The sequence below is a fragment of the Sardina pilchardus genome, chromosome 22, assembly GCF_963854185.1.
Source record: "Sardina pilchardus chromosome 22, fSarPil1.1, whole genome shotgun sequence".
Lineage (NCBI taxonomy): Eukaryota > Metazoa > Chordata > Actinopteri > Clupeiformes > Clupeidae > Sardina > Sardina pilchardus.
The window spans coordinates 28,918,434-28,946,397 of record NC_085015.1 but is presented as its reverse complement, the minus strand read 5'-3'; the positions used below and the strand labels follow the sequence as shown (position 1 = coordinate 28,946,397).

At 39.8% G+C, this 27,964-nt stretch overlaps 1 protein-coding gene across 1 annotated transcript; it reads right to left on the bottom strand.

The window, feature by feature from the left end:
• Positions 1-249: 249 nt before the first annotated feature.
• On the bottom strand, positions 250-27,964 carry fmn2b (formin 2b). The gene is made up of 19 exons (XM_062525758.1): positions 26,245-27,964; positions 25,286-25,452; positions 19,022-19,169; positions 18,846-18,857; positions 18,149-18,252; positions 13,421-14,613; positions 12,852-12,993; positions 11,424-11,511; positions 10,983-11,044; positions 10,689-10,780; positions 10,275-10,404; positions 10,007-10,153; positions 9,599-9,655; positions 9,007-9,124; positions 8,632-8,724; positions 6,638-6,689; positions 4,948-5,097; positions 1,471-1,552; positions 250-1,359 (listed from the first exon to the last, which is right to left on the bottom strand). Exons 1-19 carry the CDS (start codon positions 27,962-27,964, stop codon positions 1,330-1,332), a joined length of 4,587 nt encoding a protein of 1,528 aa, XP_062381742.1. The 3' UTR covers positions 250-1,329.

Below are 27,964 nucleotides of genomic sequence, written 5' to 3'. Positions count from 1 at the left end.
GTTTTGTATTAGACATGACATCAAGTGGTGCAGGTCCATATATGAGGCTGGACTGAGGTGATACTACAAACACAGACAAGAAATAGCACTAGTATTCTATGGATCAGTACTCCTCACCTGGTGCCCACGTGAACACCTTTCCAGAGGACATTACAATGCATTTATTAATAGGCCTGTGTTTTATGTAAAACATTAAATATTCATAAACTGTGATCATTATTGTGACTAAGTGAGATACAATCAAAGGTGTCAGAATTAAACATGGACTTTATTCGTCCTTTTATTTTACATATTATATTGTTCTTAAAACAAAAATACACATTTATTGCACATGAAATAAACTCTGAACTTTTGAATTATTCAATGAGTAACACTTTGAACGCAAAACTCACATGCTGGAAGAATGAAGTTCTCTTTACATTGGATCATTATACCTTTTTTACATACAATTCAGGAGAAACAAAAGTCAGGCATGGTCAATGAAAATCTATTTTGTAAAATTAATTTACACAAAGGTAATGCCTCACACTTGCTCAAACAAACACTATTCACACTTTGAAGTAGTAGGATTATTTAAGAGTGCTCAGATTATTTAACACACTTTTTCATATTTTTGAAACTGGTGATGATGAGCATTCCATATTTCCATAACATGAAGCTTTTGTTCTGAATATATCCCTCATCATTACAAGCATCTGTCAGCGGAGGACCACATAACCAGACAGAAAAGAATGTTTTTTGAAAGAGTGGAGATAACAATGACCTTTCTGTGCTTTATCTCCATCTACCAACTCATATGCATGAGAGTTATAATGATTTATATGGTGTCTAGTAGATGTTGTGCATTCTTTTAATTGGACATAGGTTAATCATTAACTTTAAAACCCATTAAAACCTTAGGGATTGACACAATGCACCACTGGGCACGGTAAAATCATATTCTACATATGTCAGTAAAACAGACATGTAACTCTCTCCTCAGTAGTCTCTCCCTACTCTCACGTTTGCCACACACACACACACACATACACACACACACACACACACACACACACACACACACACACACACACACACAAAGATAATAATATTGCTTTAACAATGATTGCAAACTATACTGAACTAAGATTCCGGGATATATAGTGTCATCATGCTGGATTTCAGGACGAATGTTTTTGTTGTTGTAATTGTACTTTCGTGAGTTTGAAATGGTGCTGCTGTTACATTCCACACAAAGAGCCTTGATATACCAAAGTACATGACATTCCTCTGATGACCAGTAGAACAGGAGAGGCTTCATTGCCCACATTCACTATTTTTTTTACATCATTAAGTCTTCCCAATTCCCAGTTTGGCTTTCTGCAGAGTAAAACATAAAGAATACAATGTCTCAGAATAAACTAGTATTTCATTTGCATTAGCATATTTTTTTAATGGTAATCTCAAAACTGCTATGAGAAAAAGACTCACAATTCCAGAAGCTTCTCTGGGTTTGACACTATAATTGGCCTTCTCCTTCACTTGCTTGAAGTGTTCCTCTGCAGTTTTTACTCTAAAGGAAAACCAAGAAAAACTCAGTGACAGAAGGAATGTAGGGTATGCTTAATCATCAACAATGAACATGAAAATTATTTATACCACAATTTTTTAAGATAAAAAGGTCAACTTATTAATTAATTAGCCTAATTAATGCATCTATCAAAGGCCCCATGAGACCAAACAACCTAAGGTAACAATGATTTTTTTCTTGCTTTAATTCTGTGAACAGAAGTATATGAAAAAGAGGGATCCCAACTATAAAAGATGTGATGTACCCCAGACACAAATTGGATGGTAACTGGACATCGCACATTGAACCCTGCAGTGAATAAACCTTCTTCTTGACACCTTAATGGACATGCGAGTGACAGGCGCTAGCACCCATGGGCTTTTAGCCTCCTTGCCAGCATGCCCGGCCCGCCTCCCAATCCGAGGTACTGCAAGTTCACTTCTCAAGAATGTGGTGGTCCAAACATGACCTTATTCTGCACACCCTCTTGGATTGTTCTAAAACGTCCAACTTCAGACAATGACTAAGGAGGCCTCCAGTTATTAAAAAATATTAGCATAAGCAACCATAGAAATAAAGATGAGCACTATGAATAGAATAAATATGCTTTATATGACTGGAGTCCGTGAACTCATGCCCCAGAGTGTAATGCTGCAGCTGCCTGGCTGTGTTAGGTGCGGGCTGTAGCAACTCGGGCTATAAAACAAGTTTTCATTTTTACTTTTAACATTTTTAAAACAATCATGATCTTATTACAATACTCGCATACTGTACACACAAACACTTACACGTTCACATGCTTATTCATCGCAGTAAAACATAAGAGTAGAAAGCAGAGAGAAAAGGTTGACACAACTTGTTGATCTCCTCAGATCCTCAGTAAGTTAGACATTCATTTCTCTAAGGCCTGTACTGTACATTTTACAGGCAACTTTTTATATCATATCAGCAGTGCAAAGCTAAAGGCATCTTAATTTTTTGACAACATAAAAACATATTACATATTTATAGCAACACAATGTAGATCTTGTACCTTAAAATAAAGGCTTCAAAAATATTCGAATGATATGATGACTTGTAAATGGTATAACTGTCTCTATCAATACTATTCGGTGTCCGCAGAATGCTTGTTATGACGATTGACTTAAAGAACCACATTATAGGAATTCACCTTTTTGTCATAGTTACAGGAATGGATGATTGTAAAGACACAAAATAGCATCTGAATAGTAGAACTGGTATACTGCTACGAATACGTAAACATTGCCCCAATCCAACGAACATGCTTTACTCGACTTGCCGAAAGCAAAAGAAAATTGCCCCATAATGGTCAAGACAAACAGCTTCACAAATGTTTAAAATTAAGAGAAAAATGGATTCTTGCTGCAATCACTTCACCCTGCACTTGACGTTCTAAAGTACTGTTTATGTAAAATGTCTGGCTCAGCTGAGGCAGTCACTGGGGTAGGTTACCATGCACAATGTATGAGAAACATGATATGGAGCGGTACATCTTGAGACAGATCTACAAAAGATAGCTCTGGTCCAATGAAGATGGCAAATTAGTAGAAAAGGAGAATTTTATCTTGTTTTAGAAGAACACATAATATATTTCTTGACTCAGTCTTATCAGAAGACCACATCGAACCACTGGAAGCTAAAGGTACCAATTAAGTATTCATTTTATTACCAAGGTTATAAAAAGGTTTAGGTCATTTCACCAGTCATCTCCACATTAAATGACTTCCAAATTCACAGATATAATCTAAATATTAAACATATGGTGCATGTTCAGAGAGAGAGAAAAAAGAAGTCTGGCAGAAGCAGCGCACAGCAGGCAATGTGCAGGACTCAGGGCAAGCTTTCTTACCCGAAATGTTTCAGAATGTTCAGATAAATACTTTTGATACCTAAGCTACACTTATATGCTCAATGTACCCACACAAACAAAGTACAAATTGAGAATATTAGAGATAGTTTGGGGGCAAAAGCAATGTTGAAAAGTATGAACATGTACATGCTATTAAACCAGGAGTTTAATTTCAGTAAGGCACAGGAAAAGATGCTAAACTCTAAATATTTTTTATTTAGGAGCTGTTCAATCTACAACCAAGCCTAATTAAAAGGCGCAGTCTGGGATTTAACACCATTTCAAGCCCATTTTTTTTGTCACATTCATCTCCTAACGACCGCTAGCCAATTCCACAATTGCACGGTAGAAAAAAGCCTGTCTACATTTGTTTTCAGCTTTCACAACCTGGGCTACCTACAAAGTGGAGCCAATCTGCCCCCGAACAAAAACGAAACCCTGCATGGGATTTCACTGGGAGTACTGGAAGTATGGGTGAGCTACCTCTAACATCATACAGGATACAACCATAAACAACTGGCTGGTGGCAGCCATAACAGAGACCTCCTTCATGGTACAACCAATTTTGAATGGTAGTATCCATAATATCCAATTTTGCTACAGTATCCATTAACATTAGGCAGCGGGCTACATACAGTAGGACTACCGTGCCCTACAGTATGTGACCTTCTACAAGTCATCATATGCTGTGTTTGAGTGTCTAATAGGTCCTAGTCAATCAGAACTTCAGACCAACAACCTTTCTAGGTATTTTTGAGGATCAATCAGAACAGTGTTTAGGTGACCATCTTGATGTGTTAAAATGTGCTTAAATGGTTTTGTAGGGTTTCCTTATTCACAGGGCTAAATCAGGGATAGGGTTATGTTTTCAATGTTAATATTCAGATTCATATTCTACACATCCGGGGATGTGTAGAATATTTGGCGGCACGCAATTAATGTGATTATAAAAAACAATTATGCATTAGGCTCGGTCCTTAATCGTGATCAACAGCCCTAGTTTTTTTCTATATTAAGTCTATATGTATGGAACCCTGGATAGTTTTTACCCTCATTAAAACTAAATTGTTTTACTAAATTGAGTGCACAATCTAATCAAATGAGACCACAATGTAGTAAAACTAGCACACTATGTAGTAAAAGGAACACACAATATTTTATTTGATTGTATGCACAATTTAGTATAAGCTTTTATTTATATATATTAAAGGAACCATATGGTAACTTTGCCCAGCCATAATGTAAATTATCTTTTGCCAATGTCATCAGTTATCACATTATTATATGGTTATTTGTTACCCTATTGGTTCATTATTATGACGCTATTGACTGGTATCATATTATTAGCTGCTATGAAGCCTGTTCTCCAAACATAACAAAACTGTTCTGTTCTCCAAACATAACAAAACAAAACTGTTTTGTTTGGCTTAAACATCAGTGGATGTGCCACCATCCAGAATCTCTGATGGTACCTTTAATCAATTGATAGGAAATGAAACCCAACCCATAAAAATGATGAAAAACTTGCCTTTCCTGCAGCATTAATGTGGTCTCCCTCTTCCAGTGACTCTTGAAGTCAGTCGAAAACTCATGCCAAATTGAGAAGAAGGTATTAGGTGATACCTCCTTTTCCCCAGATTTAGGCTTCACCAAAAAGTAAACAGTTAAATCTAAGAATCTGAAAAAGAAAATGTGTTTTTCACAACATTGATTATTATAATTATTTATCAATTATTAATTATTAATTATAATCATTTTAATCCTATGAAAATGACAACAAAAAACACAACCTCCCCAATCCATAAAGGAATACGCCAACATGCCTACCATACCATACTGCCCACCTTAATGAGCTATGCTAAGCTATGGTAACGGGCGGGTGCTTCAGACTGAGTTAGTGCACGCACAGAGACAAGAATCGCCTGATGTGGTCCCCCTGCCAGGATCCCTGGCCCACGCATTCTAGCGACCCATTACTTTCCGAAAATTACTAATCCCTATGACAATTTATTCCCTGCACTGGACTATTTGAACTTTCTGATACTATGACCTACTGTACTGTAACTGACCCTAGGCAGATGGGTTGGGCCCTTGAGTCGTGGATCTGTCCGAGGTTTCTTCCAATTGTATATGTATCTCCAATTATAGGGAGTTTTTCCTTACCCCTGTTACTCATGGGCTCTCTTCAATGTTTAACACTCTGTAAAGCGCCATGAGACATGTGTAATGTTTTGGCGCTCTATAAGTGAAATTAAATTGAACATTTAAATTGAAGAAGGGTATCCATCATCTCAGTTTGGGGAGATGGTGAATAAGCTAATTTCCCAAAATGTTGTCATGTTCCTTTAAAATCGTCAAGCCCAAAGCTCAAATATTGGTACAATGTTAATGAAATATAGCCTAGCAGCATATAGAGGAAAATAAGGATTAATACTAATTGCATACAAAAACAAATCGTACGCTACCCTTTTTTCCAAATCTAGGGCCTTGTAGAAAGTCAAAGAGAATGCCATACACATTTTTAATTGTTTGTCTGCTACCCAAAGTTTGGGCTACTTATGAATAACACTTCATTATATTAATGCCCAAACATGGCTTACCAGACAATGTGATTTTCAGGCTGTAAAACTGAAGCAATATCAGGGGCTGAAAATAATATGAAGACCTATTATGAAGATTTGAACAGAAATATTTTACAGGCCTTGGTTTTGGAACCCATTCTTGATAAAGACAAGGTTTGATCAAAATCTGAGATGGTGCAGCAACAACCTAATCTGATTTGACACAGAATGACCCATACAGCTATTATACAAATGTAGTTGCTTTAGTCGAAAACTTTCTTTTCCCCTTTCCCCCTCTCATTGTCCTGAAGAAATGAGCACTTTGGTGGAGTATTGCCACTATCAATTCCTGTTATTCATGACCTATATTTATTTGTTGGTGAAATCTCCTTTAGGTGGACAAGCAATTTGTAGACTGTAAAAATTATGTTTTTCTTATATTGATAAGAGTGTTCTCAACCATCAACGCATTTATTAAGAATAAAATATTTGTATGTTGCTTCCAGCATGAGGCCCAGTGACACAAAATCACTTTACCAAACCATACATTTGTGAAAATGACTGTCCTTGCTAGCTCTACACACGACTTGACACACGCACACACACACACTCCTTGTGTTCTGTATACATTTCAACATTCTTGATAACATTTCTTACATCCTATGAGTTTCTGCCAGCTGTGTCTCTTGAGCCTCCAAGTCAGTTTTTGCTGAAAAGAAAAACAATGATTGTTAGTGGTCAGCGAGTTTACATCAAGTTTCATTTTCATGATGTGACGCCCCGGCTTTACCGTGCCGTGCAGTGTTACGCCTTGTCCTCCCTCTGTCTGTATGGTGCTCGTAGGTACTAGGCATATTGTTGCTATCTTGTCTTGCATTTCGACCTGCAGGAGGAGCTGCAGAGTTCTGGTGGCTAATGAGGGGGCGTGGCTCTGTGTGAATGGCTGTCAGGATAAAGACTGTGTGCTGTGGACTCCTCGGGGCTCTCTGTCCTGCTCTGGCCTGACGCAGTTTACACATTACTGATGTGCATGACATTATATTTTACCTTTTCTCGCTTCTCACTTACTGACTTGTGTAATATTTGTAAATAAATTGAAGGTAGGGTATGGAATTCGCTTTTTTGGCCATTTTTGCAAAATCACTAGAAATCCTATTCCTAACCTACTTACAGCCATTGAGTTGGAAGCACTGAAATGGAAATTAAACACGTCAATCATCTGTGGAACGGGCAGGGCTCGAAAAACTCCAGCCAATTATATTCTTGACCCGCTAGCATCATTTCACAGCTCGTTCATAAATCTAACGGATCTTCCTCCTCTTCCTCCCCCTACCCCCTGCGTGCGTGACCCTTTCGTGCACATACTCAAACCTGTTGAGCAGAGCAAGTGCTAAAACAAAACCAACTAGGCCTACTGCACGTCCCCTATGTCCGCCGTTGTTGTATGTGTCACTTAATGTCTATACAAACTAAGACAGCGGATTCCTACAGAAACTCAAGCACCCACGCAATAGATAAACCATGTACCAAAAATGACATTTTACTGTGACTGGAAGAGTGTTCCGAAACTTTAACTTCCGAAAACCAAACCAGATTCTGTTCAAATATACATACCTAGGGCTACTGAAAAATGTAAGGTTCATTTATCAAATGTCATTTTGGTGATATAAAAAGCGCTGTTGTTTTAGAATTTTACGAACGAAAGGGGCCTAATTGGTGCTTTAACAATAATGTATAAAATCATCTGCCTTTGGGGATTTGTGGAACTATTACCTACAACCCTTTGGAGGTGAATAAAGAATGTAAAACTAGCTAGCTAAGTAACCTGCTTGGGGAAGTTGATGTGGGTGATTGTATAGACACTAGAGCTCATATAGTGCTGTACAGACACCAGGCTGGCATTTCATTTTATACAGCTCAAGAGTGCCTTGCCTGGCTCGCTCTTGCACATCTGAATTCTTGCTCGTGCATGATGCAGAATGTTCTTCAAATGGAGGGTGGGACTGTTGAGCTGAGCATTTTCAAAATCTGCCGGCCGTTTTGCGAATTCCATACCCAACCTTTAAGATTATCATTTAAACGTTGCCCGACGGTGTCAGTCTCCCTATGTCCTTACCCTTTGAGCCAATTATGCAGACCGCGCAGTGAGCTTTCGCAACTTGCACAACCTATCATTACTATTCTCTGCGAGCGCATCCTTCATTTTTCCTGCGCAAATGTACGTTCTCTAGATAGGAGCTGATATTGCGCCCTAACGGGTCTGTCAGTGAAGAGAAGAGGTGTGGTCCGGCGCAAAGCTCGCCAGTCGCTAATATATGGATGCAGAAAGTAAGTGCGCCACTGACCAGGAAAAACCTAGTCGGGAATAATTTGCGCATAGCTGAAAGGCTATTTTATGAGTGCGTGCACACACCCTATACTTCTTTCATCAGCAGGAGCGTGTAGCAGCATATGAAAAAGGAAAACTTTATGGAGTCCCTCTTGATATGAAATAGACGAGACGTGTAATACGCTAATAATTAATTTTACTGTAAGGTAAATTATAACCCCCGATATCAAAAGCCCTCAACAATAAAATAGGCTACACCATATTTTAATGATATGCTGGGAGAGTGAAGTGGGCATTGGCAGATGTTTAGACACTAACTCACCTTTGAGTAGGAAGTCCTCCATTTCGTTTTTGAAGGGTTGTAGGTGTTCTTCTGAAGATACTTTGCACACTGATTCCATCTGTGTTGTACATGCTAAAAACACATAGAACAGGGTTAGAATTGAATACTCTTCATCATGTGAAAGATTTAGGCCTATTAATAGCAAAAGAACAAGGATATACTTTAATTGGGGGCTTTTATGCCTTTAATCTGACAGGATAGTGGAGAGTGACCAGAAGCAAGTGGGAGAGACAGATAGGATGGGATCGGGAAATTACCCAGACCAGAACCTGGTACAGTTCTGTTGTTTAAAAAAAAATGTGCTACTGCAAAAATCAGTCAAATAAGTAAATTAATGATTTATTTTGTCATTACCAACTAAGTCTCTTCTTAACTTTGAGAGATCCCTTTGAAAGTCTTCAAATTTCATCTGGGAGGCCTGAAAAAGATCCTGAGGCTCGGGAATAGGACATGTGCGTGGGTCCTTGGCATCCTGAAACCCAAAACACACATGCAATCATTAGAGTACCAAGACATAAGGGAACATCAAAATAATGCTTTGAAAGATTTGGGTAGATGGATTATTTCCTATCCATCCATCTGATGTTGGATCAAGTAGCACTTGAAGTGAGAACTACGCTGAGAACTACACTTTATCAAAACTTTTACAATTTTATTGACAAATAGATCAAGTAGAGTATATCTGGCTACAACAATATGTTTGTCAAAGACATTATCACAAATTAGCCAATATCTGCACAAACTCTTCTGATCTGACATTCCATGCATTTGATATTAGATCCAGCACATTTAACACAGTCACCTGATACTGTACAGTCATACAGTTGGCACTGATTAAAGCTTGGCTGAGTAACTGATTTATTGTAGCAATATATTCAGCGGCATCCACCTGTTAAGCCATCCTATTTATAGGATATCTGACCACAAGTAGAAACGAGTAGCATACCTCAAGGTTCCTGACGTAGTAGGCCGCAATGTAAGATATAAGACTTCCTTTATTGTCCTAAATAGGAGGGAAACACTGTATTAACTTGTGACCAAAATCCACACTACTATTTTGACTATTTCATAAGTTCTCAAAAAATATATATATATATATATATACATATATATATTGTTCACATGCCCTCTCAAATTTAAATTAATTTGAAAAACTTTCTAAAACAAACTTTTTAAAAACTAAATTCAAAAACATTTACATACTATCAACTAACATGGTCAATATTACAGGTCTTCCCATTATTACATGGAAGCTATAATACAATAATATGTGATGATTCAATATTGTTTAAATAAATATAAAAATATATAAATATATATTTTTCTATGCAGCATGATCTGTCTGTCCACTCACATTGGTCTTCACATCCTTCAGTTTTGGGAGGATGTCCAGGGTAAAACCATCAGCTTGGCCTCGAGTCCTATTTCCTCCATTCATGTAGTTACCAAAGACTAACACAAGACCCAAAATCTTCATCACAGCCGGACCTTTTTGTAGAGCCTACATAAAAAAAAAAACAATACAAAGAGGGGTAGAGGGGTAAAGGAAGAAATTATATAGATGCAATTAAAAGAGAAGATGCACTTAAATTATACTTTGTAGACAGAAAAGAACAACTTACTGAGCAGACTCTCTGCAAAACCTCCAGCTTGCGATGAATTGAACTTATACTTTCAGTAAAAGTTGACTGAAAGAGGATACAAAATACCCTTCCTGAGAAACTGGGGATTTGGGACAACTGATAGAGGAACCTAAAAGAAGGATATGAAACAGTTACCTACATATACAGCAACAGCAAAATCAAAATCTAACAGCAGTTCATTAAAATGGAAACTAATAAAACAGCAATATAAGCTGCCATTTTGAGGGTATTTAGTAATAAAAATACAGTCATCCATTTCACTTAAATGCGCTACCAATGTTGCTTTAGCACAAGAGCCCATCAAACGTGAATTAGCTGCATTTAAAAAACAATAGACATTTATATACAGTATGTATATATAAAAAGTCTACTTAAACTTAAACTCTTTCTTACTGTTCTGGTTTGTCCAAAGGTTTTGCACTTTCTTTTCCCTTTGTTGACTTGATGTGCTTTTCAATTTTATCCATCTCATCTTGTTGGGCTCTCTGAGTGAAAATGACAACATGGAATTACAGCAAGATATATGCAGGTGAACTCAAATTACATTATTCAATAGATAGTAAAAAAGTTTAAAAAAATACTAAAAAAAAATAGGTTGGTGCAACCAAAGAAAGTATGTGTGTGTGTGTGTGTGTGTGTGTGTGTGTGTGTGTGTGTGTGTGTGTGTGTGTGTTACTTTCTCCTTACATTTTCAAAGAGAGCTTGCAAGGTTTCCGTATCAACCACAGTGTTGTCTAGGTTCAATATTGCTGTTAGACAGGAAAGACAGAGAGAGCAATATTGCTTAGTGATCTGACAGAGGGGGAAAAATCAGTATACTGATGGCAAGTAGACTGCCAATTTCCAATGCTCAAGAGAGACTTTGGCCCGTAGAACCCTACGGTTCTCAGGATATTCACAGAAAACTGTGTCCGCCTACCCTCCTTTCGGGGGGGCCCTAGTTTGTAAAAACCAATGCCACAGCATATAGTTGACAAAACTGAGATAATGGGTGAGACAGTTTTGGATGCTAACTTTGGAAGCATTGACAACTGAGTTCTTGGTACAGTAAGTGAACTTAGGCATTGCTAAAACACTGCTGCAGCCTTAGATTTCAACTTTCTGCAGTTTCTGTTTTGGCCTACCCACCGTGTTGAATGTCCTTCATGTCTAGGTGGAGGCTAGACATCAAGATGCCCACTGCCTGAGAACGCTTGTTGTTCAATAGTTTCATCACCTATGAACACCAGACAGGGCAGAAAAAACTGCTGATAAATGGCTCTGCAATTAAAGAATGCTCCCACTAAGGATTTCTTCTCCTGGTCATATAATATGTCTGCACAACTACCCATTATTACATGCATAATATCAACAAGTTCAACAAATATGTATTGTGAGTATGTAATGTATCACATCTTATGTTATGTATAATATTACTAATATAATATGAAGTACATACTGTACATAAGACATATAAGTGCTAGAATGTGGCCTTCATACTGAATGGAATTCAAAACAACTTGAGCTGGTCCACATCTACAGAGGCACTGCTTCTTTCTTTACACACAAACTGCATTTTAGTAGGCTACTACTAAAATGTGGCTTGTATTATCTATATATCAAAGCTTTTTCAGGATATTGATTGGCCAACATGCTAATGGTTACGCCATCTGTTTACCACCTGTATTACATTGCCACCTGTGCTTTGTGGAAAAGGAAAAGAAAGCTCTTGAGGAAAAGAAAACTCCAAATGTTAAGTAAGGGATAATGGTCGGTTAGGTATCCCAAGATACAGAAAAATGCATGCGATGGAGGCAAAGAATCATCTGCCAAGATCATTATTTCCATATATTACAGGGGTCGTTCGGAATTTTGGACATAGGACTTAATTTCCAGGTTAGCCAGTGTGATATTCAACAGTGGAGGCACATTTCATCCAGTCCTTCTAGTTGCTAGCCAAGTCCACGGCATATGCTATCCTGCCACTAAAAACAGTCTTACCCACTCCACATTACACCTGAGGCAAATCAATTATAATGTCAGACTATCGATGTGCTATGCTCAACTAAATTGAACAACTTTATTCTGCCTTTAAAATAGACCATGTCTCTTTTCCTGTGCCTATTTAAAATCAGCAATGTCAATTACAATTGTGAGATTGTGAGAAAACATTTTGCATGTAATGAGGGAGCAAGTAAATAACTCCCAGAACCTAATTATGAGCAGTTATGGTAAAAAAATAATAATAAAATAAGTAGCACATCTGTATTATTTGTGAATAATTTGCCCACTGTCCAAAATCTCAAACAGAATTGGACAGGAGAGTTGAATACATATGCAAGTTGAATATTTCCGTTTTATAATGCAATTTATGTTAAACACATAAGTTATTTTGACTTTTGGAACTGTAGTGCATAGATATTCAAAAAATACTGATTAGGAAAATATGTGTATCTTTTTTATGTAGTACTATCTTTTTATAATTTCATTTATAATTTAGACTACATAAAACACTATGGTTATCAAAAGCAACAAACAGTGTAAAATCAATCAAGAAAGTAGTCAGAGTGGACTCACCTGTTTGGTTTTGGATTTAGTAATGGTGTCAGAGAGAGGCTTCTTCTTCTCCTTTACAGCACGCTTTGAGAACATTTCCACAAATTCGTCAAAGTCTACTTTGGGTTCCTCAATCATGTCCCACACCAGAGGACTTGATTCCCTGAGAGTAGGCAGGTGGAAAATGGACATCACAATCACATTGGTGAATCACTTCTACAAATGAAAGTTTGAAGTTCTATCATATCATATCTTTGTATATGGCTAAATAAATGAAGGGATTGAAAGAAGAAAAGCAGGATACCTATCCATGAACACTTCTATTTTGCCATTTAACACTAGGTTAGGGTTTGTGTGCTTCACTAAAAGATGTAGATGCTATAGACTTTCATCAGGTTCTTGAATACATTGTATACATTTCATTACCTGCTGCATGTCCACCATGATGTGTTCATGCTATATGAGGTCAATATTTTGCATACATATACCATATACATATATGAGCTTATACTTAATCTGTTGAGTTATTTCCAGTTCAACAGAGAAGTAACTAAAAAGGTAGGAAAGAATTATTTTAAAAAATAGATTACTTTTTCTCTTGAAGCTGTATTCTTGTCCAGTACAGAGGCTTCATGGGTCTCGGAGGTTCCACTAGTCCCTTGCGAGGTGCCTTCTCCTGCTGCATGGCCAATGCATACATTCCTGGGGGTAAAGGTGGGGGTAGAGATCCCAAACCAAAGGATGGAGTTAGGTTGAAAGCCCCTGGGGGCAGCGGCAAGGGTGGTGGCTGACCTATGCCTGGGGGTGGTGGAGGTGGTGGTGGTGGGGGTCCCATCCCCATTAAAGCTGGGGGAGGTGGAGGACCAACCCCTGGTAAGGGTGGGGGTGGTGGAGGTCCAACCCCTGGTAAAGGTGGAGGTGGTGGGTGTCCCATCCCTGGTAAGGGTGGGGGTGGTGGAGGGGGTGGGTGTCCCATTCCTGGTAAGGGTGGGGGTGGTGGAGGGGGTGGGTGTTCCATCCCCGGTAAGGGTGGGGGTGGTGGAGGGGGTGGGTGTCCGATTCCCAGTGGGGGTGGTGGAGGTGGAACGTGTCCCATCCCTGGTAAGGGTGGGGGTGGTGGAGGGGGTGGGGGTGGTGGTACAGCGTATCCCTCCCCTGGTAAGGGTGGAGGTGGTGGAGGCAAATGGAGTCCAATCATTGGAAGAGGAGGAGTTGCTACACATTCTGGCTGAGAAGGTAACGATGGAGGAGGTGGTGGTAATGCTGCATTAGACAGAGGGCATGAGGAGTCTGAGAGGGCAGGCAAGGGAGGTGCTTCAAAAGATGGCTGCAGATCATTCTGTTGCTGCTTCTGCTGGCATTGGCACAAGATGCCTGTTGCAGATGTGGGTAACTGTGGCACTGGCAGATTAGGGATGTCGGTATGGTCAGACGGCAACCCTGAGGGAGGCCCTATCATGTGGAGCAGAGTGGAGTTTGAAGGCACTGTAAACTTTAAGCCCTCCTCCAATGGTGATGTTTGTACTGACTTGGCTTCTAAACTACTTGTGAGTTGTTGACTTAACCCTTCTTCAGTTTGCAGGTCCACATCACACGTGTCCTTCAAAAGTCCCTCTTCCCCACCACACTCTTGGTCCTTCGTGCTGATGTCCTTTTCCAGCAGAGGATACTGTTTCTCTAGCTCTGCAATTTTGGTACGAAGGTCTTCAATCGTCTGTTCAAGCTGCTGAATCACATTCACATGTTCCTTCTTCAGCCGAACAGTTTTTAACACCGATTCCTCCTGAACAGAGAGATAATGGAAGTAAATGAAAGTATGGAGGTGAACTTTAACTTGGGGTGCCACCCCATCCCCCTCTCTACTGTGCAATAGAGGAGCAGGCTGTGCTTGAGCAAGCAATGCATCGATTTAGTGAAACCCATGTCAGTTGACACGTCATGTCATTTCTCATTTTAAAAACTAAACACAGCGCAGAGTATAGTTAAGAGAGGACATCCCTTCATCTTCTTGCTGTCCATCATCAGTCTCAATACAGAATTGGCCGTGGTAAAGCGTAACACAGTGCTTAGGCCATAATAATTTCAATGAGTTAATAAGTTCTACGGGTTTCCCCTACAATGTAATCAGCAACGTCATCGCTGGGTTTTCAGCGCCACTGCAAAATCCCAGCCCGATCTGACTGCGATTGACTTTCGCCCTCCGGCTCAGACAGGACACTTGCACATTTATCTCTCCTGCTTCCGTTCCAAAGTTGCAGGGACTAGGCCTGCTTGTTTAACCGATCCTGGGGGAAGAAAATAGGTCTACAAGAAAAGCCAGATGAAAGTTCAATCATTTTTCTTAATATTAATCCCTTGAGGGATTTGTTTTGGTTTGCAAATAAATCCTGATGGAGAAATTATTTGCAAAATGTTCAATAAAAAATAGCATATCTGAAATAATTTCTTTGCCTTTTGTCATTACATAAAATAATCGTAATCATAATTGAAAATCGGATTTTGAGAGAAAATCGGGAATTTATTTTTGGGCAAAATCGAACAGCCCTTGCAGGGACCAATCACAAAGTGGCTTATCCACTTGACACACTCTGATCATTGATCTAATTGGTTGAAGCACTATCAAAGAGTTCAGTGTCATTTGAACTATAGCCATTGATCATGCCTCTTGTGCAGAAGAAATACAGCACAGACTCCCCAGACTAATGTTCAATCTAAAAAGATTGAGGTTGGTCTGATAATAGCCAGGCTAGCCTACTTGCAGTGTTGGGAAGGATACATTCAAAACGTATTCCATTACAAAATACAGAACACATGCCCAAAAATGTCATTTGTAACATATTCTGTTACATTACTCAATCTGAGTAACATATTCTGAATACTTGGATTACTTCTGCTTACTAAACAGGCCTATTCTGCTGTGTTCTTCTATTCCAAATGGCTTAATCTGTTAGGCCCATACTGTATACTGTAGGAGAATGTAAAGTCAACTAAGCTACCAGTTATAAAATAGCAAGGTGACCAGTAAAACTACAGCAGGCGACTACCCCGAGGCGAATCTAAAAAAAAAAATCTTAGGAGACCTCTAAGACACTTCAGGTTGGAGCAGGGGTGTAGCCAAAAATGATCATTAAGGTGTGCCTGTGAGATTTTAGGTGGCATCAACCCAGTAAAAATGAGGGTGCAGAGATATGAATGACCTGTAAACACTATACTGTATAGCCTATCAGTGCTCTCAGATTTTACTCGAATAATTCACTTTCAGAGGCTGCACCATAATTAATTTTAAAACTTAGAGAACTGTTACTTCTTGATATAAAGTCTGACATGAGACATTATGCAAATATAATCACATAAGAATTTCCCAGATAAGAGTAGCCCAGACTGTCCTGAAATAGGAAGATAGTTCAGAAATAGTCAACAGGCTATTTATTGCAGTATCATCAAAACTATTCCATCTGTGTGTATAGTTAAATTCTGAAGTATAAAATAGTTTAGGCTACACAGCAACAAATATTTTCATCCATAGATAAAAAAAAAAGTCCAACCTCTGAATTTCTTTTCAATGTGCACCAGGGCGCGTATTCACAAAGAATTTTAAGGCTAAAAGTAGCTCTTAACTGGCGAATTTAGGAGAAACTCCTAAAATGAATGGGCGTGTCACTCCTAACTTCAGGACTCCTAAATGTTCTCACTAAAAGTAATTCACAAAGCATTTTAAGCCTAAAAGTAGCTCCTTAAGCAATCCACGTCGCAATGTAGTGAAATGAACGTGTGGTTACAGGAGCTGTCATGCGAGGGAATAATTGTGCATTGCAACTAATATAAGGGATGCAATAACACCACCGACAATCAAAACTACCACTGCACTAAACGTAACGTCTCATTGTAGGCCTTAATTAAATTAAATTGTTTCTCCTCTTTGCGAATGTATACGTGCTTTCATACAGATTCATTTAAACATGTTGCAACGATAAGCTACTGCTCCAGTCCGTGTTTCATTGGGCCTATGCTCCTAGCTATTTGCTTTACTCTTTATTAATTTAGGCTATGCCCATTTATTATTCATCTTCCATCATTCACAGTCCGACATAGTGCATGCATTCTCACCAGCTAAGACCTGACACCTGTCACTCAACTCGTCATTGCAGGGGAGGTTTTTGCCATCATTCCCGCGTTATAATCATCAGCCAATCAAGGTGGTCACTTTCATCAAGCTCGTGCATGAGTAATGACGTCAACCATAGCAAGGAAGACTCACTTTTAGTTTAGGAGTTGTCGTTTCTCCTTACTAAAAGTAGGTCTGAGAGGCTTTTTGAATAACTTTTAAGAGAAAACTCCTAGCTAAAATATTTTATGATTTAGTAGTACTCTTTAGGAGTTTAGGAGTACTCTTAGTGCTAAGATAAAAATCTTTGTGAATACGGGCCAAGATTGATTCATACATGATACATTATACATTACAAGGGAAACAATGTTCTATATTGTTGCTTTGTGATGTTAAGAGCTCATTTCTGAACAACAGAGAGAAATGCCCCAGCCCTGCAAAGTATTTTACCGTTTTATACATCATAGGACCATATCACCAAATCAAACGCTCAGCTCCTTTCTCCCTAGTATAATGCAGTAGCAAGTTCCCCTGCAGTGTGATACTGTACATGACTAGACCGGAGCTGTATTCAGATCTGTAAACATAGGTTAACATTCATGTACATCTAGCTTTCTGTTTGCCTCCAGCACTCACAGAGAACCATCTCCTTAAACTGTTTGGGAACATGCATGGGTGCTAGAAGAAGTTGGGTATGAGAGACTATAGAAATTAAATGTCACCACTCGGCTGGTCTATAAACATTGAATACATTCAGGAAAAATGCTGGATATGAGCGGATATCACTCCGATGAGAACAATGAATCATTCATATAATTTAATTAAAAAATAATTAATTAAATTATTAATAATTAATTGCATCAATTGGTATCCATTATGTATGGAATCTGTGGTATCTATGTGTGAACATGTGATCATTATGTTCTTTGTTCTAAATAATCATATGATTAACTATTATCTTCAAATTATACATTTATTATCCAATAATTCTACATACTGCTGCAATATAACCGGCATAAACTGGTATGTCAAATACAATAATATGCTGCCCTCTACAGGTGATACACAATATGCTTTATGGCTAGATATGAGTTCTCTCAAGTCATCAAAATATAGTTGATACAAATTGAACATTTTAATTCATGATTTGCCTTTTTCTGTTTGTTGACTTCTTTAATATTGCTTTTCTGTGAGTATGTGGAATGTGCAGTACCTGCAGGTCCTCTATATCCTGCTGCTCCTGCTGCTCCTGCTGCTCCTGCTGCTGCTCCTGCTGCTGCTCCTGCTGTTGCAGAACAAGATGCTCCCCCTGGTGTTCTGTGGCACACAAAATCCACACTTCCACATCAAAGGCCATTATGTACAGCATTTCTATCATATAGCTTTCCCTTACAATAGTGTAGAGAAGTGAATACAGCAATGGAGTTTCACCACCAGGTTTAATGACGATGACAAATCCTCGGAATACAACATCATACAACAAGTGATGAAGGATATTGCAGCGAGGGATTAAATGTTTGGGAATTCTGTTGAGTTGCACTGATAACAAACCAATAGAGAGTAAGGAGTCATGGGGAGGGACATGAAATGACAAAATCTCTTACAAGACTCCCTGGCGCAGTGAAAATATGTACACTACACATAATGTGAAATTCATATTGGGATGTCTGAGATATCAGGCACCAACACTCCCGGAAATCTCTCAACATGCAAGTATTAGAAATGTCAGAAATTGTGTCATCATATAGAAATGTAAGAAAGAGATTTCTTCATTATTAGTAGTATAGGTGTAAGCGTATTTCCTCATCATTAGTAGTACAAGTTGCTAAGCAACATTATGTCTGTACGCAAAAATAAAACAGATCACAATAGGTCATACAAAAAAGTATAAAACAACTAAGAATACTCACCCTCACTGTCTTCTACAAGAATAGGGGCATGAATTAAAGGAGAAATATCCAGTTTATAAACATAATAGTCAGGTACTTTAAGAGGGTAGTTTGTAAAGCATTAAATTAGAGTGAAATGAGTGAGGGCAAGAAGTACAATCCCACAACATCTGTACGCTCAAGGTTTTTTGTCACACCTGCCTCTGTGTACTTCAGTCCTGGCTTCTCTGCTTCCATTCGGCCTGGAGGCCAAAGGGTTTTTAGGTGTCCAGGAAGACGGCCCTCGAGACCCTCCAAAGAGTGGGGCGGCTGGCTAATGGCAGCCCAGGTATACAACTGGTCTTGCTAGGGGAAAAGGGAAATATGAAAAGCAGTGATGTTTAAATGCATTATGCAATAACTGTAAGGAAATGACTGGTTGTTGCATAAACATAAAAGATAGATCTAATGCTTTTGCCATAATCTTAAAAATTGGGTTTGGGTCCGTGTATGATTTGTTCATTTGTTTTTACCATTTAGAACAATCAAAACAAAAAAGCACTTGTTTTTTCTCTATCCATTTCTAAAGCCAATAAATAAATAAATAAATAAATAAATAAATAACACAGATAACGAGTAGTTTTTTTTTCTGTTTCCAAAATTGTATTATGTACAAAAATAAAAAATAAAAAAATAAAGACAATTGGGTAAATGAACATAGGCTATGCTTTCTATTTGAGGACAACAGTGACTTCCGGGTCACGCAAACTGTGTTCTGGCAAATAAAGAAAACGAATGAAGGAATGTAAGGGGTTGTGAGGGTTCTGTGTATGATTTGTTCGTTTGTTTTTCCATTTGAAACCAACAATAATAATAATTTAAAAAAATGCACTTGTTTTTAAAACCAAAATGAAAAACACTGATAATGAGTCATTTTCATTTTTCTATTTTGTTCTCAAAAAGAAAATGGACAAATCAGATAACAAGACTTGCACTGTGTCTCAAACCGCATACTTTTGCACTTACAACACCTAATTTGAGTGCATGAGGGCGCTCTCATTTGAAAATTCCAACACCACGCACTGCAAGTCTCCAGATGGTGCACTCATAATGGTGAGCGTGGAACACTGGACACTTTCCGCCCTCTACGGATGCCTACCTGGCTTTATCTCCCTCAACAATGGAATTCTCTTCTCTGATTGGCTGATGGGGTGGCCATTAACTTCGTATAACCTGCTACCTTTGAAGTAGTTCCCGTAACACACTTGAATATTAATTCGCCAAACTCATTGCGAAGTTTAAATGAACGGTCACGTTGCATCCAAGCTGAAATACAGACGTGCTGAACCATAGTAACATTGTAGCATATGACGGAGGTGGATTGTAGCTAGTTGGATGCCATGTAGGCTATAAAAGTAGCGATCTTTCAAAGTTAAAGTTAATCAGAATCCTGGGATATGGCCGCTTGACAACAGGAGAGATAGAACTAACGACTGGCTTTTGGCCGTAGCAACCAGCCATTTAGAACTAACGACTGGCCTTTGGCCATAGCAACCATCCATTTAGAACTAGTAACGGCAGTTTTGTCCTGCAAGTAGAAAGTTGATATGTGGCGGAAAGTAGTCCCACAGTCAAGACAGTTTTAGCGATGTTAACGGACGCAACGGTGGAATAAAAATATGTTCTAAATATACAGGTTATGAATACAAACGGGAGATAAGCGGGATAACGGCCTTCGAGGTCGACCGGTTCGATGGAAATAATGGCACGGCGGAGGTAACTCCGTCTCCGTGCTTCGCACGTCGCCGGAGTTCTAGACCTCCACCTAGCCATTATTTCCATCGAACCGGTCACCTCGTCGGCCGTTATCCCTTACATATACTGTAGCTGAAGGGGAGGGAGCGTTTTCATACTCCGCAGTAGAGAAAGCTGAAGCAGCAGCAGTGGAAAACACACTTTAGAGGTACATAATATACAAGGAAGTTATAACATAAACTGTTCATGTTTTTACACAGTATGACCATGTTACTATTGAATAGAGGACACCAATAAAGTTATATCTAAATGTTGTGATCGTCATTAGTGTTTCATTTGAGACAACACTATTTTGTTAATGTACCTACTCCGCCAGTAAGCACATAGTGCACATTTGGGGGCAGCCATGGCCTACTGGTTAGGGTTTCAGGCTATTAACCGGAGGGTTGCCCGTTCGATCCCCGACCAGTCCACGGTTGGAGTGCCCTTGAGCAAGGCACCTAATCCCTCACTGCTCCCCGGGCACCGCTGGTTGGGCAAGCAGCTCACTGCTCTGGGTTAGTGTGTGATTCACCTCACTGTGGGCCAGATGTACTAACGTTTTGCGCCCATTTCAGGCGTAACGTGTGCGTATAAACATGGGGAGGATATGTACAAACAGGCCGCAATGAGAGAAACGCGCAGACTGCCTGCCATGGGAGCTAAGAATGGCTATTTGCGCTTTTCCGTGTCATGCATATTAATTCCTGGGCGGATCAGCTGAAAATGGGTGTGACGCGCAAATACAGGGGAGGAGAGGTGCTAATAGCAATTGATTAAGTATACCGCCATATGTATGAAAACAGCGCACGTCTATTTTGCGTTGAAAAACTTCCGCCTCCTAAAAGCAGGTGTAATCCAATTTGCGGTTGACTGCTTCTCTTAGAAAAACTTTTAGAGACAGCTGAATCAGTATTCAGAGCATCAGTTTTATTCATTGTACCATGTCAAAAGCTACCTTAACTTTCGTTTGCCTCTCTAATATCGTATTGTCTCTTTCACGACATAGCCCACACTTCTCAATCTGTTAGACTAAATATTAAGTCATAGCCCTAGTCTATGTGCAGTAAATAGTTCAAGTATTTTTTTTAAAGTGGATTAGTAGAACTAATCTCCATCTGTCGCTGCTCGTTGACATCTTTGTATCATGTAAGATCGCTAAACTTTGATTCTTTTTAATGTTGCAATATTCAACTGCGCTTGTGGTTCAGCTCTGCACACGCAATTGGCGTTGTAGAGGGGGCGGGGACGGGCGAATTTCCCTCATGGGATCAAAAACGGAGATATACTTATACTTATACACTATACTTCACGAAAGTGTACTTATGGAGGTACGCCAACAGAGATGCAGTGTTGCTCTCACGTTCTTCCTTAAGTGTGACTTCTGGGTCAAGCCAATTGTGGCCTGGAAAATAAACAAAATGAATGAGGGAATGTGAGAGCTTGTCTTGTACATTTTTCTGATCTGTCCATTTTCGTTTTGAGTACAAATTGTAAAATGAGAAAAAAAAGACTTTCGTTGGCTGTGTTTTTCATTTTGGTTTTGAAAATTGATATAGAAAAAAACAAGTGCATTTGTGTTTTTTGTACTCCATTTTGTCCTTCCATAAGGGTCGTACAAAGTGAAACCAAAAGTACCATTTTGTTCCCCTCAGTTTAATTTTCTTTTATTTCCAGCTTCAGACATGTCCTGAGGGGATGGCAAGAGAAAAGAGTTGGATCTAAAATGTTGAAGTTGACTACAGTTGAGGGGCAGCTGTGGCCTACTGGTAAGGGCTTCAGGCTTTTAACTGAAGGTTTGCCAGGTCAATCCCTGACCAATAGGAAAAACATGGGTGGGGGAAGTTGTTGTGCACTGCTCTCCCATGCCCACATCCTTGAGCAAAGCTAATATACTATGCAATATTGACTACTTCTTTTGGCAACAGACGGGGCAAAATGGCTCTTTTGATAATAATGCAGACCCCTGAACTAGCTGAACAACACAGGTGACCACTACTGCATCATTTCATGGAGTGCTGAAATGTACACTATTTGACATGAACTATGAAATTCTGAACTGTGAAATTGAGCAACATGTTTTGTGGTTGTAAACGTATTGCAGTATCATCATAAATTAAAATTCTGGGCTGAGCACATAAAGGTCTGATCCTACATGTAGAATCCCCCGTGCTGGAAAGGGTTACAAAGCCATTTCTAAGGCATTGCGACTCCAGCAAACTATGATGAGTCATTATCTACAAATAAAGAAAGCTTGGAACAGTCATGAACCTTTCCAGGAGTGACCGGCCACAATAAGAAAGAGAGCAGGCAAAAATAGCATCCATGGGAGAGTTGCGAAAACCACGGCTGACCAAAAAGAACAAGAAAAGAAAGCCTTGTCTCACATTTACAAAAAAGCACCTCGACTGATAAGTTGAAAGTGGAACTTTTTGGAAGATCTGGGTCTCGTTACATCTGGCGCAAATTTAGCACAGCATTCCACAATAAAAACATCATACAACAGTCAAAAACAGTGGTGGTAGTGTGATGGTCTGGGGCTGCTTTGCTGCTTCAGGACCTGGGCGACTTGCCATAGTTGATGGAACCGTGAATTCTGCTCTCTACCAGAAAATCCTGAAGGAAAATGTCTGGCCATCAGTTTGTGACTTTAAACTTAAGCGCAGTTGGGTTACGCAGCAGGAAAACGATCCAAAGCACACAAGCAAGTCCACCTCTGAACGGCTCAAAAGAAAAAAAAATAAGGTTGTGGTGTGGCCTAGTCAAAGTCCTGATTTGAGTCCAATTGAGATGATGTGGCATGACCTTAAACGGGCAGTTCATTCATGCTCAGAAACCCTCTAATGTTGCAGAATTAAAACAATTCTGTAAAGAAGAGTGTGACACTTTATCTGCAGTGGTATAAAAGACCAACGCAAACGTTTGGCACAACTAGTTATTAGGTTTCACATGGGTGATATAGGCTTTGAATAATTCTTCACCTTCAATTAATGAAATTATTATAAAAGCAGCATTTTTGTTTACTTTGTCTGTCTTTTTATCTCTTCTTTCTTTCTATAATTGGTTGGATGATCTGAAACATTTAAATGTGCCAAATATGCTAAAAACAAAGGAATTGGTTTCAACAGTTCCAGTTGATTCAGCGATTGCACGCAATTTCAAGTGCTGCCCATGTGAGTACACTGTAAAAAAAACCACACACACGTCTAGGCAGCCCAGGCTCTGAAAACTGGGGATCTTTGTCAAACAAATGTTTAACCCTTCGGGTGATTCAGATATGATGCTTACATGTGGACGTTATTGTAAACGATAACAACAGACATGAACAGAATCTTTGCATGGATGAACAGGTTGAACGTGGTTGAAAACGCAGATGAACAGAATCTCCGTTCTTCACTTTGTTCATACATGAGCTCAAAATGTTCATCCAAATACTAGGGAGTAGTGTAAGAGCCGGATAAATTCGGAATTCCAAATGTCCGGTTATGTTGTTCAGATTTAAGATCCAATTGCATGATATCTGCAGAACATGTGGGCTTACACCTATGTCTGAAAGCAAAGCTAAGAAGGTGGGGGCAGTGTGTCCCCTAAACAAAAACAAAACCATGCGTGAAGTTTGTCTGGGAATACTGAAGGGAGGGGTGTGTTACCTTGCTGGTGAGATTCATTTGCTCTTTGGTTAAAATATAAGGTGTTGTTTAGGACAAAAGCAAACTTTCTTTGTTTAATAAAGGTACCTTGTGGTAACCTGTGATACTAATCTAATACATAATGTTTAACACCAAGTTGCCAGACATCTTGGTGTAGAAAGCATAAAATGTTTTGAGCTCTGTATGCCATTATAGATCTCCTTCTAGCAAAATAAACTGCTCTACCGGCACACTAATGTTACATGACATACTGTAGTACAAGCACGTACTGTATGCAAAATACAGTCATGGCTGAAATTGTTGGCACCCGTGCTAAAGTTGACTAAAAAGAGGAATATAAAATCATCTTTTGTCAAATTGTAGTTTCTGACGTCTCATTTCATCGAACTACAGATACACTACCCCACCTCTTAAAGTTACATAGTGTGGTTATAGCTGATAGAGAGCCGCGAAGTGAAAGCAGAAGTGCCGTTCACCCTGTTACGAGTTGATGAACCGCTGAAATGATTTTGGAAACATTAATTCAAGGTACGAAAAGCTCTTTAGTGTTGCTTTAAAGGTTGGATTTTTCCTCATTTTATTACTTAAGCCACTAAAATCAATTTTCCAAAAGATGATTTTATATTCCTGTTTTTAGTCAAGTTTAGCATGAGTGCCAACAATTTCAGCCATGACTGTATATAACATAAAATTGAGTTGAATAAATTGGCCCCACTGTCAACAATGCCTGATCCAGTTATAAGTGTCACCATCAGATCAATATCATATACCACCGGTGCATCCAAAGCCCAGATCGAGCTTTATCCAATCATATCTAATCAAAATGTTATTTCAGATTCTCAGAGGGGAGGTTTTAATTAGCTGTTGAACTCAAATATCAACAAACTGCACTAAAACTGTACTTGATATATTTTCATTAAATTATTCTCACATACAGTACATTCGTTGCTCAAGGTGAATACTAAATGCCTGCATGACTTTGTACATAATATAAGTAGGACCTGTAAACCTAAAAAGATGACAACAAGGAGGACTCACATTGAACTCTGGAGTAATCTGAGAAGTGCTGCTGCTATACTGTTCACGGAAACAATCGCCAAAGGGTAAGAGAAGGCCCATGGCAAGGATACGGGAGCACAACTTTTCTGCTTCCTCTGGCTGAGCATCCTTCTGCTGTTGGAAAAACCTTTCCAACAAAGTACGACCTGGAAAATTCCAATAATGACACTGATTACAGATATGAATAAAATTACAAAACAATCACAGAATTAAAATGGAAAAGGATTAATCAGTTGGGCCACCTGTCTCTTTGGAAGCTTCCACCAAACAAAAGCCGGTTCGGAACCTGGCACCTTGGTTCGGAAGTCGAACCAAAAAATACTTGTTTTTTCTTGTGAACCAGAGTGGGCGTGTCATGTGCCATTCAGTGGGGAAAAGGCTAAAAGCACGAGTTTTCCGTCCATATCAACTGTTGTAGTAAACAAAACGATTCAACTAGCATTACACTGCAGACTTGACTAGCATTTTAAACAGCTAGTTTCTGCCGGCTGGTTTACCAGATAGCACCACGGTTCAAAGAATTTGGAACGGCACCAGTTCAACACCAGGTTCGTTTCGGTGGAAAAGGGCCTATAGTGCCAGTTGGTTTAACATTTGGTTTTATGCTCTTTTTTCATTTTTATGTTCTACCCAATGCTTTATATCCACTCTCAAAGCCCCACATGTCCTTGCTAATATACTTTATACTGCTATTAGATTGGCAATTTGTCCTGTGTTTGTGACCATTGGTTGACAGATTGGTGGTTAGCTTGCTTCTTTAAGTTAATTTTGGACAGGGGCTTCTTAATGTGTTTTTACCATTTTGGCACAAGGGATTTTAACACCTAATCCTGTGTATGAATGTAATCTACACAAAGACAAATATCTTTTAAACCAATCCAGAGTGACATTTCCTTTTCATACCTACAATTCAAGCTGATATAATGACCTATGCTCACCTGTGAAGACATCTTGAAAAGTGCAAGTCTGACCACATGAGGATCGGCGGGCTGCACACAAAGGCTGGCTGCCACCTTGCAAACGTTCGTCCAAACCCCTATATTCCAAATAGTCAGCAGACCCAGCCTTTGGAGCCAACGGACGGTTTTGAAGCTCTTCAGTCCAGTCCGCAGAGCGGCTAATAGGTCCAGTTATACTGTAAGATCTTTTACGTTTCCGTTGCCACTTCTCTCCTGGCCGGTCCTCTTGGTGACGCCTAGAAAATAAGGGACTGTGTACTGGTGAAGGAGCAGGAGAACCGCTGGTGGAACCACTGAGCTGGCGTGTGGTTGTCTTAATGTAGTATGAATGGACAGGAGGATAAGGTTTCACCTGTGGGCTGGAGACAGGTGTTGTCTGTATGGACTTGGGAGTAGCCAGAAGACTCTCCTGCGACCACAGGGAATCTGAAACAACACTTTTACGTCTCTTGAATGCTGGGGATGGAAATCTTGGTCTCTCCTCCAAAGTAGTAGAGTCTGTATCCAAAATATTTGCATCATGTTCCTCTGGATCAGAGATAGCCACGCTACTTCTTACATAAATATTTTCCACATCCAAGATGGTGTCCTTGTGACTCTGACTACTTATTGTGCAGACAGAGTTCTCTTCAGAGTGTTGAGGTGTAAGGGTTGGGCTGTTATCAAGCTCCTTTTCCTCCTCAACTTCCTCAACAGCCTCGACTGCACTCTCAAATGAGGCAGTGAGGTCAGGAAAGCTGTTAATGCTGGTTGTCGTAGCAACCATGCTGTCATCTCCCCCCTGTACGTCGCTTGTTGTGGTGGGGGGTGGTAGCGAAGCGGCTACATCCTCACTACACATGCCCTCTCCCTCTTTTGTCCCTTGAGGGAGTAGAGCAGCTGCCACCGGTGCAGACTGAAAAACACAAAAGGCCTTAGAACTGCTTAGTTCTCCATTCACAGCAGCCGTGGAGGATACACACCTCTCCCCCTCCTTCTGCTGCTTCTCTGCTATGACCAGGGAAGGCAAATCCACATCAGCCAAGAGCCTATTTTCTGCCTGAACTAACGAGGGGGGCTCTGTTTCAGAGGTGGGGGTTGTAGCAGTCTTGGTGGCAGTGGTCTTTTTAAGCTCCGCAGCATTAGTCCATCTCGGCATATTCTCAGCGCTGGGAATAATGACCCCCTGCTGGAGCCTAATAGCCTGCTCGATATCTGCAAGTAAATCATCCTGCTCAGTCGCAGAGTGAAAACTGTAGATGTCCGTATCAGAGCCTGAGCTGCCTCTTTGTTGTTCCTGCTTTTCAGGAGGGACTGGTGGCTGGATCTCTTTAAGTGGCGGGCAGGGTGGCTCAGCGTCGGCATCCGAGTGTCCTAGCTCATCGCCCGAGAGGCTGAGCTTGGGGGTTTTGTTGCGCAGTGACTGAACACTATCCAACTCCTCCTGGGAATCCAATATATCCTCTTTAGAGCTTGCAGAAAGGCCCTTTTTAAGGTTCTTACGTTTGCGTATGTTTGAAAACACAGACGACTTTGACTCTGACTTGGCCTTCCTCTTGCCTGTGTCTCCTCCTTTGCTGTGCTTACCATGATGCTTCTTCCCATGAAATCCTTTCTTTGTGTTGCCCTCTGCATCACACAGGCCTCCATTGTCCACAGTCCCGTCATTTCCATCCCCTGTGGTGGCTCCTCTCTTTAACTTGCCGTCCTGGTTGCCCAT